The sequence below is a fragment of the Salpingoeca rosetta genome (genome assembly GCF_000188695.1).
Source record: "Salpingoeca rosetta unplaced genomic scaffold supercont1.20, whole genome shotgun sequence".
Classification (NCBI taxonomy): domain Eukaryota; class Choanoflagellata; order Craspedida; family Salpingoecidae; genus Salpingoeca; species Salpingoeca rosetta.
Window position 1 is genome coordinate 296,757 of NW_004754914.1, and position 17,500 is coordinate 314,256.

The following is a 17,500-nucleotide window of genomic DNA, read 5'->3' on the forward strand; positions in this document are numbered from 1 at the left end:
TGGTGTGGTGTGGTGTGGTGTGGTGTGGTGTGTGTGTGTGTGTGTGTGGTGTGTGTGTGTGGTGTGGTGGTGTGTGTGGTGTGGTGTGTGGGTGGGTGGGTGTGGGTGTGGGTGTGTGCGTCGTGGTTGGGTGTGCACGCATGTTGATTGGGGTGTGACACACGGCCCATTGCGCGCGTGCGTTGTTCTCTCAGGTGTTTGGCGTGCCGACGTTCTTCATCGGGGATGAGCTTGTCTTCGGCTCCGACCGATTCTACCACATTGCCCGTCTTCTAGGTCAGCATGCATGCCGTGGGTATGCGCGCTGTTTGTTTGTCCGGCTCTGTCTGGTTGTTTGTCTGTCTCTGTCTCTCTGCCCACTGCTTGCACAACCCTGACATGCAACCCATCACCCCCATGCCATGCCATCACCCACAATGCAGGCGAAGAGTACTACGGCCCCTTTGGCGCGCGGGAGCCGCAGGTCAGATAGCCATGCCGTAGTCATATGTGTGTGTGTGTGTGTGTATGTGTGTGTGTGTGTGTGTGTGTGTGTGTGTGTGTGTGTGTGTGTGTGTGTGTGTGTGTGTGTGTGTGTGTGTGTGTGTGGATGGCATTGATCCATCGCCATCGCCACCAGCGACGCGTGACCCCCACCCGGCCCAACCTGAATCTCTCACTCCGTGCCGCCAACAGGATATTCAGGAGATCTTGGACGCCAAAGCGAAGCTGTGACATGTGCAGCCACTCTCGCATTGGTCTCCCCTCCCCTCCCCTCCTTCACTCGTTGCGTACTGTTGTTTGTTGTTGTTATCCTTGCGTTTCATGGCACATTGCATTACGCATGCAAGCATGGCAAACATTTCTGTGCCTCTTGCCCTCGCACCCCATGACGTGTTCTTCTCCATCGTGGCTGTTACTGTCGTTGTTCTTGCTGTTCCTCCTTCTCGCTGCTGCCCACTGCTCGAGCGTGCAACGTGTTCCGCCCACACCAACAGCAACTACAACACCAACTACAACTCGTCATCATCGTCAGCATCCTCATCGAAGCCATTGCCCAAACAAAGACGACGACACCACCACTACCTCACCACTCCTCTCACCACAACAACTCACCCCATCAAGCATGGTCGACGGTGCTGTGATTTGGCTGCATGGTCTCGGCGACCAAGGCAGCTCGTGGTCAGACTTGGAGGAGAGGGTAAGCACAGGCGGAAGCATGAGCGGAAGCGAGCGTGTGTGTGTCTGTGTGTGTCTGTGCGTATGTGTGTCTGTGTGTGTGCGTGTGCGTGTGGGTGCGTCTGCGCCTGTCTGTCACGTAGCGCAAGATGTGGTTTGATGCCGCTCGCGCTTGCTTACTTGTTGGTTGTCTGGTACTCGCGCTGCAGTTCAAGCGGACATACAAGGGCAATGTCAAGTTCATGTTCCCCAACGCACCCAACGCGCCCGTCACCTGCAACCACGGCATGGTTATGCCTTCCTGGTTCGATCTCGTGGAGGTAGGTGTGTCTGTGTCTTTGTCTACGACTGTGTCTTTGTCTACGACTGTGTCTGTGTGTCTGCCTGTCCGTCTTTCTGTCTGTCCGTCTGCCTGCCTGTCTGTCTGCTCATGCCGTCTTGTGCAGTTGTCTGTGTGTATCCGCCCCTACGCCCCGCTTCCGCCAACGGTCCATTCTCCACACTCCCCCGCTCTCCTCGCCCCCAACCCCTGCTTGCACTTTGCCAGATCCCCTTGACGCCCCACTCGCGCGACTCCCCGGAGACGATCGCTGCGTCCGTTGATCGCGTCAACCGCTGGATTGCGCAGCTTGAAGCCGAAGGCATCCCATCAGAACGCATCATCATTGGAGGCTTCTCTCAGGTGCGTGTGGCTGTGTCTGTACCTGTGTCTGTGTGTCTGTGTGTACCTGTGTCTGTGTGCGTGTCTGTGTATCTCCGTGTCTGTGTGTCTGTCTGTCTGTGTATCTGTGTGCGTGTGTACCTGTGTGTCTGTGTGTCTGTCTGTGTATCTGTGTATCTGTGTGTCTGTGTACCTGTGTCTGTGTCTGTATCAGCATCTGTGCATCCGTCTTCCCCACATGCGGCTTGGGCTTGCACCCCATGTTTACCCCTTCGCACGTTGCGCGTTCATGCCTGCCCCTGCTCGCTGTTTAGGGAGGTGCGCTTACCATTCAGACCGTGCTTCGGAGCGACAAGAAGCTGGCAGGCGGTGTGGTCATCAGTGGATGGGTGCTCATGGCAAAGGTGAGGCAACAGCAAGCAGTGATTGTCTGTCTGTCTGTCTGTCTGTCTGTCTGTCTGTCTGTCTGTCTGTCTCCCTCCATGTCTCTGTTCCTCCCTCTTTGTCTCACCCCCCCCCGCCCCCGCCTGCACCTGTCCGTCCGTACGTGCCACACCCTTTCCCCCACCCCCACCCCCAACTCACTGCCGGCATCTCGCTTGCACACTGCGTGGTTGCGTAGGAGATTGACGCGTGGATGCAGCCCGTGAACAAGGACACGCCCTTCTTCTGGGGCCACGGCGCCATCGACCCGCTTGTCGTGCCGCAGATGCAGGAGACGGGTGTGGCGCTCCTGGCAGAGAAGGGCGTCAGCGTGGACTCGAAGGTGTACCCCGGTGTTCCACACGGCATCTGCGATGCAGAACAGAGGCACATCCTCAAGTTCATTGCCAACACGCTTGGCGTGGAGGAGAAGTAGGCACAAGAGCACATAAACGACACTACCACAATCATGAAGCATCGCGCCCACAACAGAGGGATGGGGGAATGGGCGAGGGAAGGGATGCGACAAGTGTTGCATCACGACAGCAGGAGGTAGCGTTGCACCTGTATCGTATCTGATCACACACCATGTTGTCAGGATACCACTCACACGGCACAGGGTGATTTTAATGCGTTACGTATGTCACACCGCCCAAGCACTACCCCCACAGGCCTGAAACAACATATCAAAGAACAAGCGCGCACACACGCACACGCACACACACGCACACACGCGCACACACACACACACGCGCGCGATCATCAGTGAAACCTCCTTCCTCGACACTTCCCCCCCCCCCCTCCAACTTCACTTTCCTCTTCATCCACGTCTTCATCCCCACGTCTTCATTTCCTCTGCTCGATGGTCCTTCAGTTGCAGCCGTCCACCACAATGTCGAGGCGGTACGGGAACGACGCGCTCCTGCGTGGCCCGTCCAACAGGACGAGGTACGGAGCCTCCTCGTCCACCGTCACCTCCACCGTCGCCGTGACGTCGTCATTGCGCATGCGCTCCTTGATAAACAGCCAGCCGTCGTTGTTGTGGATGGAAACGTCGAGGGAATCGGCAGTCGTGGCTTGCAAATGCACGCGCGCGCGCAGCACGCCGCCTGCACACACATTCACACGGAACCAATCGTACTCGCCCTGAACATTGTCGTGCCAGCATAAAGGTAGGGAACAGAGGCGTGAGCAATGACAACCGCAGCACAATCATCCGTAGTAAGAAGCATAGCACGACGCGACTCAAATATAACCTCCGCAGTGGGTAAATGCAGTCCCTGTCTTACCCTGCAGATGATGCCGTAGTGTGTTCCGGGAGCCACAACAGACGAGAAGCGATCGCGGCTGTTGTTGGGTTCATACTCATCATTGGCAGGGCACGACAGCGGCGGGAACGTCGTCGTGGTCGTGGTTGTTGTTGTTGTTGTTGTTGTTGTTGTTGTTGTTGTTGTTGTTGTTGTTGTTGTAGTAGTAGTAGTAGTAGTAGTAGTAGTAGTAGTAGTAGTAGTAGTAGTAGTAGTAGTAGTAGTAGTAGTAGTAGTAGTAGTAGTAGTAGTAGTAGTAGTAGTAGTAGTAGTAGTAGTAGTAGTAGTAGTAGTAGTAGTAGTAGTAGTAGTAGTAGTAGTAGTAGTAGTAGTAGTAGCAGTAGTAGCAGTAGTAGTAGTAGTAGTAGTAGTAGTAGTAGTAGTAGTAGTAGTAGTAGTAGTAGCAGTAGTAGTAGTAGTAGTCGTTGTTGTGGTAGTTGTAGTTGTAGTAGTCGTTGTTGTGGTAGTCGTTGTTGTTGTTGTTGTTATTGTTGTGGTGGTGGTGGTCGTCGTCGTCGTCATCATTGTCATTGTCGTCGTGACGGTGCCAGTCGTTGCTGTTCGTGACGTGGTGGTGGTCGACGGTGTCGCCGTCAGTGTTGCTGTTGTTGTTGCTGTCGTTGGTCGCATCGTCGTCGTCTTGGTCATGGTGGTATCCACCATGGTGGTCGATGTTGCTGTTGTTGTTGGCGATGTTGTTCGCGCAGTTGTTGGCGTCGGTCCAGGCGTCGTCGTCGTCGTCGTCGTCGTCGTCGTCGTCGACATTGTCACATCAATGTTAACGGTGTAATCGACACCGCGGCCATCGTAGCTGTACACCACAAGGTAGTACAAGCTGTCCGTGCCAGTCTGATCCGTGTGCGACACAAGCTCGTTGTCGTCTGCTGACACGCCAATCGCCACACGCGTGCCGCCTTCGGTCAGCAGCTCCACGTCCACGTCGCTGATCATGTGGTCGAACAGCACCGCAATCGTCACAGTGGCCCCTCCTTGGACAGGCACGCGGAACCAGTCTCCTTCGTCGTCCTCGCAGAGCGTGGCCGAAAACGCCGTTTGCTGTGCCGTCAACACTGCGGCGTGCTTGTAGTCGTAGTTGCCCGCAAACACATCATCAGCGCACCCAAAATCCATGGTCGTCGTGGTTGTTGCTGTCGTGGTCGTGGTTGTTGTCAATGTTGCTGTGGTGGTTGTTGTCATTGTTGCTGTGGTGGTTGTTGTTGTTGTCATGGTTGACGTGCGTGAGGTGGCGCTCACAGAAGTTGAGGTGAGGTTGTTGCAGCTCACGCTCACCTCGACACTGTATTCGGTACTCCTGTCATTGTAGCTGTACACTATGAGGTAGTATGGACCGCCCATGCCCGCAGTGTCCGTGTGAGCCACAGTCTCGTTGTCGGACAAACTCGTGCCGCTGTCAACAGTGACCAGGTTGCTGGCAACGAGATAAACGTCAACGTCGCTCAGGCTGTGATCAAAGCGCACGGCAGCCGCAACACTGCCGTACCTGCACACGGGAATGGCGTAAAAGTCAACATCTGCATCGGCACAGATGGTGGCAGTGAACGTCGTTCTCGCACCTTCGGGGAGAACAGTGGCATCACCGACAGCGTCGTTGGGTTCAAACACGTCTTGCTCGCACTGCGTGGGCGTGGTGGTGGTCGGTACTGCAGAGGAAAACACCGAGCCGCCCGTCAGCGTCGACGTGGTGGACGATGTGGTGTACGTGGTGGTGGTGGTGGTCGACGTTGTTGAGTTTGACGGCTCGCTCACCACAATCTGTACACTGTATTCTGCGCTCCGTTCATCGTAGCTGCCAATACCGAGGATGTACGCACTGCTTGCCCCGCGTGCGCTGGTGTGAGACACAACCTCGTTGTCGCTTGCGCTGTATCCAGTGTCCACCACAACCCCCTGGCTATCCATAAGGATGATGTCAATGTCACTGCTGGCGTGGCTGAACAGCACAGTGATGGTTAGGGTTGCGCCGCCCTCGATGGGCCCAATGGCGTACAGGTCAATGTCGGCCCCGCCACAAATAGTGGCGGCGAACGCCGTCTGGTCATCATTGAGCACAGCGATGGTGTCGGGGTCATCGTTGGGCTCAAACGCGTCCAGCTCGCACTGCAGCAGGGACGAGGTGGTGGTTGTGGGGGTGGTCGACGTTGTGGTCGTGTCCAGTGTCGTGGTCGTTGTGGTTGGAGGCACACCAGTGCTCACTGTCCCCATGATATGGTACTGACCAAGGGAGCCGTAGTCAGACGGAAACACAGCCGCATCGCCAACGCCGTCAATCTCAATGTAGTAGGAGCCAGCTGGCAGCGCCGTCGCAGTGAGTGACGCATCCGCGGTACCGGATGGGCTGCTCGTTGCACCGAGAACCTGCGCTCCTGTGCTGTCGTACAGCGTCAGCTTCACGTCCAGGTTGTTGCCGGCGGGACCCTTGCTGGCGTACCACGGGGTTGCGCTGACGCTGATGTAACCTTCATCCACCAGCCGCACCCGCCACCAGTCCTTGTCCGTGCGCTGAGTGATGACGCCTTCCGCCATGAACTCGTTTCCGCCAACGTAGGTGACCGAGGCGGCTGTGGCGGGGGTGTCTCCTGCCTCGTCGGCAGCAAAGCCCGTCTGCGTTGCGATGATGTCAACGTCGTCCTCCATGTTTGTTGCACCAGGATAGTCACCGTTACTCCAAGTGGTCATCGCGCGATCGTACGGTGCACCCATGATGGGTCCTACATGCGTGTGCGTGAAGTGGTGTGTCAAGACAAACACATGGGTGTGAGGCTAAACAAACACGTGTTTGGGTGCGCAAAGCACAGTGTGTGTGTGTGTGTGTGTGTGCGCGCGCGCGCGCGTGTGTGTGTGTGTGTGCTCGTGTCGATGTTTTGCTCTCCTTCATCTCTAGTTGTGTGTGTGTGTGTGTGTGTGTCTGCGTGCGCTCATTCCAGAAATCACATGCAGCAACAGATCTGGTCACTATTGCCGTTCCTGCCTCCCTCACCCCATGAGTTTTCGTCCGTGGTGCCGCTCATTCCTTCGTAGTATCCTTGAGAATTGTAGCCATCATGGCTCAGGCCAAAGTTGTGCCCTGCCTCGTGCGAAGCAGCAAGCGCCACGTATTGGTCATAGCCGTCGCCCAGGTTGTCCCAGTACACTGTAAGGTGCGCGCGTGGCAAGACAGTGGTGGTACATCAGCAAAGTCAGAAAGCTGATGGAAACGATGGAAACGCACTCGGCAGTGTACAGCGTGTACCGTCGATGTGTCCGATGCTTTGCATCGTGGAGCAATGCAGAACAGCACAGGGCCGTTATGTAGTGTCACCGCAAGAGTAACCGCGCGAACACACAGTACAACGACACCATCTCCAATGTTGTTCTTTTGACACTCGCATGACAACCCAAACATCCCAGACACACAGCCAGCGTGGGTTGCGTATCTCAGCCACGTTGACTTGATGTCACAAAACGGTTCAACGTACCAAGAGCCGGGGAGTAGTATTGAATGCTGAAGGACCCAAACACATCTACCACCGCGACGCCTCCCGCATCGCTGGCGGGCATGGGGCTGCCATTGGCCTGTGTGCTTCTTGTGATGAGTACGTGGAGGGTGGTTGGTCCTTGCGTCTCGAAGGGCTCGGTCGTGACGTCGATATCGAAAGGCGCGTAGTCCTCGGCCATACGCTGCCAGATGAGAGCAACCTGGCCCTGCTCAAATGAAGAGAACGCGGTGCCGTCGTTGGATGGATCAAACGGAAGCGCAGAGAAGGCGCCCCAGTAGTTGCTGGAAGAAGTTGAGTGTCCATCAAAGTCAAGCACCATTCTGTTTGGGGAGCCAGGGCGGCTGTGGTAGATGGGGAGACCTATCACAGGCATCGCGAGCGTGTACGCGGTCATGAGATGAGCACAGACACCGTTGTCCAACCACAACAGTGCAAAACACGAGCAAGAGGCGACGCTCCACGGTCACATACATGGAAAACGCATCGCTGCATCGCTGCATCGTCTTGTCACTTCGACACATCTTCGCTCAGCACATCAACACGCATCAGCAGGTTCCCCAAGCGCTCACATCACGTCGACGTGACTCGCTGGGTGACTGGTTGGGCTTCACATACCGAGATCGTTGAAGGACAACGGCGGGTTGTCTGTGAGATAGCGGCGGCCGCGGGAGTGCGCTACGTCGACATCCTCCTTTGTCACAGGTGGAACGGGAAAGTCGTCGGCAACGTGGACCTCCCCGCCCTGGCCGAAGTGCAGGGTGTGTCCATCCACCACAGGCATGCTCAGCTTCTCAAGCTTCTCCTTTGCTGCCTGCTTGGCCTGATCGCTCAGGAGGTTGAACTCTGCAAACGCAGAAGGCGCAGCCTCCTTGAGGTTGTCCATGGTGAGCTTCTTCCTTGGTGGTGCGTCCTGGGGCTTGTATGCTGCCTTGGCGTCAGCAGTGTGAGAGATGATGGCCTCAAAGACGGACTGGGGATCCGCCTTGGTGTCTTGAGCGTGTTTGTTGGAAGCTGGTTTGCTCGCGCCATGGCGTCCCCCTCGGAAATTCTTGAGCGTGGCGCCAAAGTTTGACGCGTGGGCTGGTCCAGCAAAGCTGCTCTTCTTCTTGCCATTGGCAGGAACAGGCCTGGCAGATGCATGTGGCAATGCCGTGGCCAGGATGACAACAACGCAGACGGCCAGCACAGCGGTGGCAGTCACGCGAGACGGCATCGTGGAACGGTGGAGTGGGCGTGGTGGCGTCGCTCCGCGTGCGTGCGTGTGGTTGTGGGGTGAAAAAGATGGCAGCGGAAAATGTCTGCTGTTAGCTACGGCTGCCGCCACGTTAAGGTTGCACAAGGCGGGGCGGGAAGAGGAGGAGTTGATGTGTGTGATTGCTTCTTGCCGGGGTTTACGCGGCGGGCATTGTAAGAAAAACCGCGGAATCTTTCGCAAACATTCGATGTACAACAGGAACAAAAGAGCAAACGACAACAATGTCGCACTGTCACAGATGGCACAAAGCACAGACAGGTCATCAACAACATCGACACACAACAACAGCATGCAACAACACAGCTCAGAACGCCATGGTGGCAGCAGCGGTTGCGTTGGGGTACAGGAACTGCTGCAGGTTTTCCTTGAGGGCAAAGTCGTACACGACATAGGACGCTGCGTTGGCCATCTCTCCAAGCACGCCCTCGTGAATGTTGTCAAGGTCATCGCACGCCTGCAAACACATAAAAATGTGGGCAACAACAGAGGAAGCAACAGGGAACAAGGAGTGTCAGCTGCCAAGCCGAGTACAGATGTTCACAGCAGCAGCGCAATCGTGCGCACACAAGTAGCCTGTAATGCTTCTTCCACACACAGAAAGGATGATCAATTGGACACACACACACACACACACACACACACACACAGACACCACACCATGTGATAGCAGGTGTCGTAGGCGACGTTCATGATGCCGCCAAACTTGCGGCGCTCCTCGGCCGTCTTGCCACCAACGGGGCCCTCTGCTCCCGTGAAGAGACCGCCTGTTTGTTAATGCCCACACGGCACAGGAACATGAATGACGGAAAGATTGGTTGTGTGGTGAATCAATGAATGCATGTCAAGGGTGGCACAGGTGAGGGGAGGGAAGAGGGGCAAGTTGCGGTGGCGATGCAGATGAGCATTCACACACATGTAACCTTTAAATGGAGACATTGCACGTCATACGCATGTTCTCCGCACACAAACACACGCACACACAAGCAAACAAGCAAACAAGCAGACAAGCAAACAAGCAAACAAGCAAACAAGCACAAGGCACACCACACGCACAGCACCTGCGGGGATTTGGTTGAGGGTGAAGGCAGCGTAGTCTGAGCGTTCGTTGAACTCCGTAAGCTGCCACGTGAGGCCAAGGGCGTCGAAGCGCTTCTCAAACTCGTGCTGGATGATGGTGGACCCGCTCGCTGCTGTGGGATCCGTTGCTGTTGCGCCGTCGTACACGCCGCGAATGAAGTTGGGCGACGCAACCATGTCAAAGTTGAACATGCACGTGATGTTGGCAAGCGCCTCGGGCTGCAGGGAGTTGGTGCACAGAGGATGAGGTGGTCGGAGAGAGGGAAGGGGGAGGAAGAGGTGGTTAGTTGATGAACAGTGGGACGAAGTTCGAGCCAAAGGCGAAGCACAAGCAGGATCATGCATACACACATGAGAACACATACATGTGAAAAACTCAGAAACTTGACTCGCATGTACAGGCATACACGCACTCATATACACGCACACAAACACACACACGCACACGTATACACACACAAACGCACAAACACACGTATACACACACAAACGCACAAACACAAATACTCACACGTACGCACACACACTCTCTATTCACATCAACGCACATCGTTTGCCTTGAGGTCGTTCACGTAGTGGTAGGAGCCAAGCAGCCCGAGCTCTTCGGCGCCAAACCAGATGAACCTCACCTACAGCAGCACATGTGTACATGACAGCGGGCACATTCAATCCTGAGAGAGAGGAGTGCATCCGAGGGGCAAGAGAGAATCAACCCTATCGGAGACACACACACACACACGCACACACACACACACACGCACACACACACACATACACACACGCACACACACACGTACTTTGTTGACGGGCTGCGCATGCATGCGGCGCATCTCGAGCGCCATCTGCAGAATCATGGACGAGCCGGAGCCGTTGTCGTTGATACCAGGCCCAGCCTCCACAGAGTCAAGGTGGCCGCTGTCACGTGCGGCGGAGAACCAAGGGAAAGTGTGTGTGGGGGGGGGGGAGGATAAGCACGTGCGTCGCACATGGATGTACGAGCGAGTGGGTGTGTGCGTGTTTGAAATGTGGATGTGTGCACATACATGAATGCGTGCCTATGCTTGTGGTGCTCAGCGCGTGTGGTATGAGGAGAAGCAAGAAACAACGGAAACATCAGCGTCATGTTGTATTTGCTGAAGACAGCACGCCATGGCCACAAACACGTGAACACGTGGTTGCTGCCCTTACCCGACGACAATGACGCTGTCCTCTCGGCCATACTTCATGTCTGCAATAACGTTTGCCGTGTACTGCGGCACGAGCTGCGAGGACCAATTATAAACGTGGCAGTGGTTATGGCGATGGTGGCGAGTGGATGTGGTTTGAAGTGGTAGTGAGTGGACGAGGGGGTGCGTGGAAGAGGAGCGATGCCCACGCACGGACGGACAGGCAGGCAGGCAGGCAAGGCAGGCAAGGCAGGCAGGCAGGCAGGCAGGCAGATAAACAAACAAACAAACACACGCACACACACACACACACACACACACACACACACACGCGCACACAGACGGGCAAATAAACAAACAAACACCCACCTCGCCGGCAGTGACGATGGTTGCGTTGATTGGGCCGAGGGTGATTGCCTCTGTGAGCTCGAGGAACTGATTGTGGGAGGTGCCGATCATGGGGAGGTCGACGGTCGCGCTGTCGTTGCGGCCTGAGGTCACATGCAACAGCAGCAGCAACAAGGACAGCGCAAACAGTGATGGCAGGACATGGCATCAGATGACAATTCGCATTGATGGCTGCTGTCAGTGGCAATCCACAACACATTCATTCTCCCTCAACGGCACACAATCACACACATGCAGACACACACACAGACACACACACATATACACATACACACAGATACAGACACAGACATACACAGACAGACAGACACACACACACACACACACACACACGAACGTACGGCGAACGCGGGAGCGAAGTGGGAGAGTTGGGTACTGAGGAGTGTTGCCAAACACAATGCCAGCAACACCAGCCGTCTTGCCATAGTAGCCCTGGTGAAGTGATGATGGCGGTGGTGGTGATGGTGATGCTGATGATGATGGGGATGCAGCCAAAGGTCAAAGCAGAACGGAGCTTGAACCTACGACACTGCATCACACACATATATACACACGCACACACATACGCACATGCACATGCACGCGCGCACCTGGTCGTAGAGGGTGCAGTTGCCACGCTGAACAAGAGCAATGGCGCCCGCGAGCCCGAACCAATCGCTCGGCTGGCAGCCATAGTTACGCACCGCCCTGCAAGAGCAAGAGCAAAAGCACCAAAGAAGAAGAGCAAATTAAATGAATGCAAGCGCCATCCTCTGTGCGTGCACAGGCATGTGGGTTTGTGGTGTTGCATCGCGTGTGTCACTGACTTGAACTGCGCTGTGACGGTGCCGGATGCGGAGTATGCCATCGTTGCCACGCCAGGGAATGGCGTTACCGTGCCATCTGCAGAAGCAAGCACCGAAAGTGAACAAGAATGTTGAGCATCACATCACGTCACGTCTTTGGGAGCGATAATGTTGACACAGACACGCATACACACAGGCACAGACATGCACACAGATACACAGAGAGAGAGACACACAGATACACAGGCAGAGACACAGATACACACGCACAGACATGCACACAGATACACAGACAGAGACATACACACAGGGACAGACATGCACACAGATACACAGGCAGAGACATACACACAGGGACAGACAGTCACACAGACACACAGACATACAGACACACACACACAGAAACACACAGACACAGACACACACACACACACACACACAGACAGAACCCCCCCCCCCCCTACACACACAACAGAGACACAAAGTACCGCGAGTAAGGTTGAGGACTGGGGTGGCCGTTTCCTTGAAGGTGGTGACGGTGAATGGCTGGACAGTGACGGTGTAGTAATCCGAGTCGCTGGTGTTCAGCTGCGAGACCACATACTCCACACTCTCGTTGTAGCCGCCGTAGATGGCAGAGCGCGTGTTGGGGTACCGCTGGCTGATGTTGTACAGCATGCGCAGGTGCACGGTGATGTCGTCGGCAGTGACGCGCGCAGCAAAGGAGTCTGCTGCTCGCTCCGTGTTCGCTGCGTCGTCCCCCTGCGTCAGCAGCACAGCCAGCACAACCACGGCCGCAACCACCAGCACACCGCCCACCATCAGCACCTGCCGCGACAAGAGCCCGCCACCACCTCGGCTACCGCCCGATTGGTAGCGGCGCCCGCGCTCGTGCGGGTCTGTGCTTGTCGAGGATGGTGGTGGCGCATCCTCAATCACCAGCCGCGTGCTCTCCGATGGTCCGTCTCCGCTCATGACGCTGAGAACAAGCACACCAAAAAGCAAAGCACAGAAAGACGGTGTTGTGCAGTGTTGTGCGTGTTGCTGCAGCGCGTTTTCTTTTTTGGAGGAGTTTGCTGCAATGTGGTCCTTCCTCCAACCCTGCTCTGGTTTGCGTTTCGCACTATCCAATCCAATCCAATCCTTCCATCGATTCGTTCATTCATGATATTGTTACATTACACCCGCCTAACCTGGCCACAGGCAGAAAGGCAGGCAGGCATGCAGGAGAGAGAGAGAGAGAGAGAGAGAGAGAGAGAGAGAGAGAGAGAGAGAGAGAGAGAGAGAGAGAGAGAGAGAGAGAGAGTATAGAAGGCCCGGGGGGATGCACAAGCAGGGAGATCAAGAAAGAGGAGCACAGTGGCAATCGTGTACAACTGAACATCATGTCATCACAAACAACATTCACGTCAACATACCACGACCCACACCACTTTGCACACACACACACACACATCTAGTGTGTTGTTGCCGCTGCCCGCTGGGCTACCACCACGTCCAAGGCCATGTCGGCAAAGAGCGGCCACGCCAGCTGCGCATCATCATACATCATGAGCCCGCGAAACGCAACAGGCAACCGCTGCACTGCCGTGTACAAGTTTCCATTGCGCCTGTCCAAGGCAAGCACGTCGCCCGCAGCAGAGAGCAGCTGCTGGTTCAACCCGGGCTCCAGCGGCGCTGGCTCGCTTTCATCATGCATCTCATCGACATCAGCGTCGGACGCACCCTCAGCATCGTTGTCTTCACCATCGCTGGCGCGACCAAGCGTTTCCTCGGCATCCCTCTCGTCTTCGTTGTCCGAGAGCACGTGCGGTGATGTCCCTGTGCTGTACCATCCGCGCCAATGAAACATGCTTCGGTGTGTGTTGCCGCTGCTTGTGTGTTTGCCACGACAGCGATGCCGTTGACCGCGTTGCCGACCCTGACGATGGTGTCCGTGATGGCGGCCTGCTCTCGCAACAGCAGCAGCAGCTGCTGATCGCATTGGCCACCACGACGCAGACTGATGCCGTGTGCTGTTGTCATCATCGTTGACCTGATTGCCATGGCCATTCACGTCATCGACACCGTCGTCGTTGTTGTGGCGGCGGCGGGACGCAAAGGGGCTTCGGAGAATGATGCCGTTGTGGTCCAGCCGGACAATGTCGTCTGCATCCCCAACGCTGCGGGTGCGCCTGTGCTGTGCCATCATCACCCGCCCTGCCTCCTCCCCTCGTCTGGCTTCATTGACCTGGTCTCTCGCCCTCCTGTCACTCCAGCCAACATTCGACAGCAAATCCTGGAAGCGCACGGCAAGCCCGCGTGTCCACAGGCCCCTCGTCGCATCTTGATCATCGTTGTCATCGTTGTCATCGTCACCATCGTCATCACCAACGCGACTGCTGCTGCTGCCCTGTTGGTCACGGGCAGCTGTGGAGCCCTGGCCACGGCGGCGGCGGCGACGGCGGCGCAGGCCCGTGTCAGCACTGATGGTTGTCGCAATCACAGCACTCGTGCTGCTGGCGGCCGTGTCGGTATTTGTGTCTTCAGCAGCAGCAGCAGCAGCATCATCATGGTTGTCGCGGTCATTGTCTTCGTCACCATCGTCATCGTCGCCCCAATCAAACGTTCGCTGGCGAAGTGGCGAGAAGATCGCAGATGCCGGCGCACTCCGCAGTGATGCAGATGCAGGCGCTGTTGCCGCCCTTGCCGATGCTCTTGCGGCCGCCGTTGGCGCTGCTACAGCTGTGGCTGGCTGCATACCATCAGCACCGGTGCCAGCCGCGCGGGTTGGCACGGGCGCAATTGGGTGTGGCCGAAGCATGCGCCGTGCGCGCTGTGGGGACGACGACCGCGAGCTCATATGTGATCGGATGGTGCGGCGAATGGTGCGCGGCGAGGCACGGTCACTGCACTCCTCAACAGCCCTGTTGTTGTTTGGCACAGCATGCACAGGGTGAGGTCATGCGCCATCTGTATGTGTGTGTGTGTGTGTGTTTGACAGTGTGTGGCAGTGACAAACAAACAGAGGACGGTTGGCATCACAGTTGTCGTTCACTGTGGGGGAAGCGTGGCGTGACTCACTCGTTTTGGGGCCGGCGGGCGCTGAGCCGGGAAAGGACTTGCTTGCGGTACACATTACGGCACAGATTCTGCAACCATGGAGAAGCACAGACCAGACGAGCGAGATGTTTGGTTGAGATGAGGTGGTGGGGTAACAATGGGGGTGGGGAGAAAGGGAGGGGTCTGCACAGGAGTGAAGAGGTTGTTGCACACAACAGAGGTAAATCCCTCGTTGCATGCACGTGAACGATTCACTCGCTGCTCCAAAACACACACACACACACACACACACACACACACACACACACACACAAAAGCACGCACAATCAGACCCGCTCATGTGTTGCCTCACACTACCACAAAGCGAACCGTACCTGGAGCGTTGGCACGGATTGTGTTGCTGTTGTGCGCGGGCGGTGTTGGCGAATCATGTTGAGCAGCAGCCACGCACAGCGCGTCTCCATCGTGCCACTGCACACACACGCACACGCACACAACACACGCACACAGAGCAATTTTATGGGCAACAACAGGTCAATGGTATGCCGTGAGATGCTGGCAGACTTGGTGCTGTGCGTGCATATCATTTTGGTGTGTGTTTGCGTGCGTGTATGTATGTGCAGCACCGTGGCTCTGTGCCTTGTCCTTGCATTCGCTCTCACTTCGCATGCGTTACAGGCGTACACACCTTGAAGCAGCAGCCTCCTGCCACGTATTGTCGTCGAAACGGGCCCACATGTCCGCAACTTGCAGCCGCGAGAAGGTCGCGCCTGCAGCGACAATGACGTACACCAAGCGACCGTGGGTACGGAGAACACAGGGCGTAATCACAAGCGCGCGCACACAGACACACACACCCAACACACACACACCCACCCAACACACACACACACACCCAACACACACACACACACACACACACACACACACGCAAGCAGACACGTGTGAGCAACGTGCACGTTCGCACCTGCAATTTCAGCGGCTGCTGTTGCTTCGAGCGAGCCAAAGTGCTTGGCCAGCTTGTCGTCCTCCGTTGCGCCTGCAATAAACATGACGCAATCCAATGAATGAATGAATGAATGAATGAATGAATGAATGAATGAATGAATGAATGAATGAATGAATGAATGAATGTCAGCGTGTGTGCGTTGCAAACAAGAACAACAGCAAGACTGTGTATGTGTGCGTGAACAGGTGTGCAATGAGGACCCGACTCTGCCACTTGACGGGTGCAGGTGCACAGAGGTAGCAGGCGTCTCACCGAATGCGCCGAGCGAGAGGATGAGGTAGAGGGTCGAGCACGGATACGACATGAGAGATTTCTCAAACACGAGGCAGTTGAGCGAAACAGGCACACCTGCAGCACAACAAAGAACAGGATGGATGTAATGAATGTAGGTACAGAACTCAGATGAAGAAGTGCCGCGTCTTTGACGATCACAGAGGCACACACACACACACATGCACACACACACACACACAGACTGAAGGGTGACGAACCGAGAGCAGCCATGAGGGCAAAGACGGCGTTGCGCTGCTCCACAACATCTGTTCCAACCGGCATGTTTGTCCACCCAATCCGGACATATTTTCTGCCACGCGCAACACAGCGACGGAAGAGCGTGTCGCTCGCGCTGTTGAGCCGGCTGCCCTTCCACAACAAAAACGCAGCTGTTGCCATTGAGATGTGCGTGTGCGTTTTGTTTGGGGGGTGGGGGTTCACGGCGAAGAACATTGCACGAAGGAGCGTGTGAGTGAAGAAAGACGTGTGGGTCGCATCATGATATTGATGTGGTATCAGCTGAACGACACACGCACGCACACACACGCACGCACGCACGCACACACACGCACGTACACATACGCACGAGCGCACACGTGCACGACAATCACTAGCATCAGCATCATCAGCACCGCTTGCACACCCATATCTGGCTGTGCGGCGCAGCACGCGGCCTCAAAGACGGAGACGCCGCGACTGTCCACAGCATTGACATCGGCACCGGCACCAACGAGCAGCTTCACCAAGCCTTTGCGGCCCTGGTCCAACAACCAGATGGCAAGCACACATGTACGCGCAGGAAATGGCGAGGTGAGCGCGGTATGCTATGGTCACTCAAACGCAAGGACACAGAAGGGCTTCGAGGGTTGCGTGCGCACGCACACGTGCGCACGTGTGTGTGTGTGTGTGTGTGTGTGCAATTCTGCAACAAGACACGCAAATACTGCTGAACACACACACACACACACACACACATAAACAAACGCGCACGCACTCACACACATAAACAAACGCACAAGAGCAAAGTTGCGTGTGAGGATTGCAGCACCTCTGAGATGGCGAGGTGGAGCAAGCTCTCGCCGGACGGGGTGGTGAGTTTGATGTCATCGGCATCGGCGTGCTTCAGCAGCACGGCCACGACGTCATCGGGGGCGCTGGGCGCAAACGCAACGACAGGCATAGCGGCGCAACGTGGCATGAGCTGCAACAATCCAGCACGCCGGGGAACCCGAAGCAGGCACAAGCAGGCCCACAGGCAGACAGAACATACCCACGCAGACACACATACACGCATACCCGCATACCCGCATACACGCAAACACGCAGAGCTGCAGAGCCCACCCCCCCCCCCCCCCGACACACACACACGCAAATGCATACGCACCGGTACACGGCAGACCCGAGGACGGGGAGGGCCATGCGGTCGCACGCTGCGAGCG

The 17,500-nt window shown here is 56.2% G+C and overlaps 5 protein-coding genes across 5 annotated transcripts in view; 2 read left to right on the top strand and 3 right to left on the bottom strand.

Annotated features, from left to right (window-relative positions):
* PTSG_07561 (uncharacterized protein) overlaps window positions 1-714 on the top strand; it is a gene marked incomplete at both ends in the record, with an annotated part of 2,773 nt that extends 2,059 nt beyond the window's left edge. The window contains 3 exons of the mRNA XM_004991300.1: window positions 195-276; window positions 423-463; window positions 676-714. Of these exons, the coding sequence (XP_004991357.1) occupies window positions 195-276; window positions 423-463; window positions 676-714 (162 nt within the window). The remainder of the gene's footprint in view (window positions 1-194; window positions 277-422; window positions 464-675) is intronic.
* A 1-nt stretch (window position 715) lies between these two features.
* Window positions 716-2,678, top strand: PTSG_07562 (uncharacterized protein; the record flags this gene model as incomplete). Its single annotated transcript, XM_004991301.1, has 5 exons — window positions 716-1,180; window positions 1,368-1,478; window positions 1,706-1,840; window positions 2,134-2,223; window positions 2,442-2,678. The coding sequence occupies 5 exons, from the start codon at window positions 716-718 to the stop codon at window positions 2,676-2,678; spliced, it is 1,038 nt and encodes a 345-aa protein (XP_004991358.1).
* A 169-nt stretch (window positions 2,679-2,847) lies between these two features.
* On the bottom strand, window positions 2,848-8,443 carry PTSG_12607 (uncharacterized protein). Its single transcript, XM_004991302.1, has 5 exons — window positions 7,662-8,443; window positions 7,026-7,406; window positions 6,548-6,700; window positions 3,532-6,278; window positions 2,848-3,388 (listed from the first exon to the last, which is right to left on the bottom strand). The coding sequence occupies exons 1-5, from the start codon at window positions 8,257-8,259 to the stop codon at window positions 3,113-3,115; spliced, it is 4,155 nt and encodes a 1,384-aa protein (XP_004991359.1). The 5' UTR covers window positions 8,260-8,443; the 3' UTR covers window positions 2,848-3,112.
* On the bottom strand, window positions 8,402-12,813 carry PTSG_12608 (uncharacterized protein). The gene is made up of 11 exons (XM_004991303.1): window positions 12,226-12,813; window positions 11,759-11,834; window positions 11,543-11,639; window positions 11,294-11,384; window positions 10,914-11,035; window positions 10,567-10,640; window positions 10,176-10,293; window positions 9,927-10,007; window positions 9,360-9,597; window positions 8,959-9,065; window positions 8,402-8,755 (listed from the first exon to the last, which is right to left on the bottom strand). The coding sequence occupies exons 1-11, from the start codon at window positions 12,710-12,712 to the stop codon at window positions 8,606-8,608; spliced, it is 1,641 nt and encodes a 546-aa protein (XP_004991360.1). The 5' UTR covers window positions 12,713-12,813; the 3' UTR covers window positions 8,402-8,605.
* A 186-nt stretch (window positions 12,814-12,999) lies between these two features.
* The window catches only part of PTSG_07565 (uncharacterized protein), a 5,506-nt gene continuing 1,005 nt past the window's right edge, over window positions 13,000-17,500 (bottom strand). The window contains exons 1-10 of the mRNA XM_004991304.1: window positions 17,446-17,500; window positions 17,110-17,215; window positions 16,705-16,819; window positions 16,280-16,450; window positions 16,041-16,136; window positions 15,747-15,818; window positions 15,468-15,549; window positions 15,154-15,250; window positions 14,801-14,868; window positions 13,000-14,643 (exon numbers count right to left, since the gene is read on the bottom strand). The exon at window positions 17,446-17,500 is cut by the window's right edge and continues 1,005 nt beyond it. Coding sequence (XP_004991361.1) covers window positions 13,194-14,643; window positions 14,801-14,868; window positions 15,154-15,250; window positions 15,468-15,549; window positions 15,747-15,818; window positions 16,041-16,136; window positions 16,280-16,450; window positions 16,705-16,819; window positions 17,110-17,215; window positions 17,446-17,500 — 2,312 coding nt within the window. The 3' untranslated portion in view covers window positions 13,000-13,193. The remainder of the gene's footprint in view (window positions 14,644-14,800; window positions 14,869-15,153; window positions 15,251-15,467; window positions 15,550-15,746; window positions 15,819-16,040; window positions 16,137-16,279; window positions 16,451-16,704; window positions 16,820-17,109; window positions 17,216-17,445) is intronic.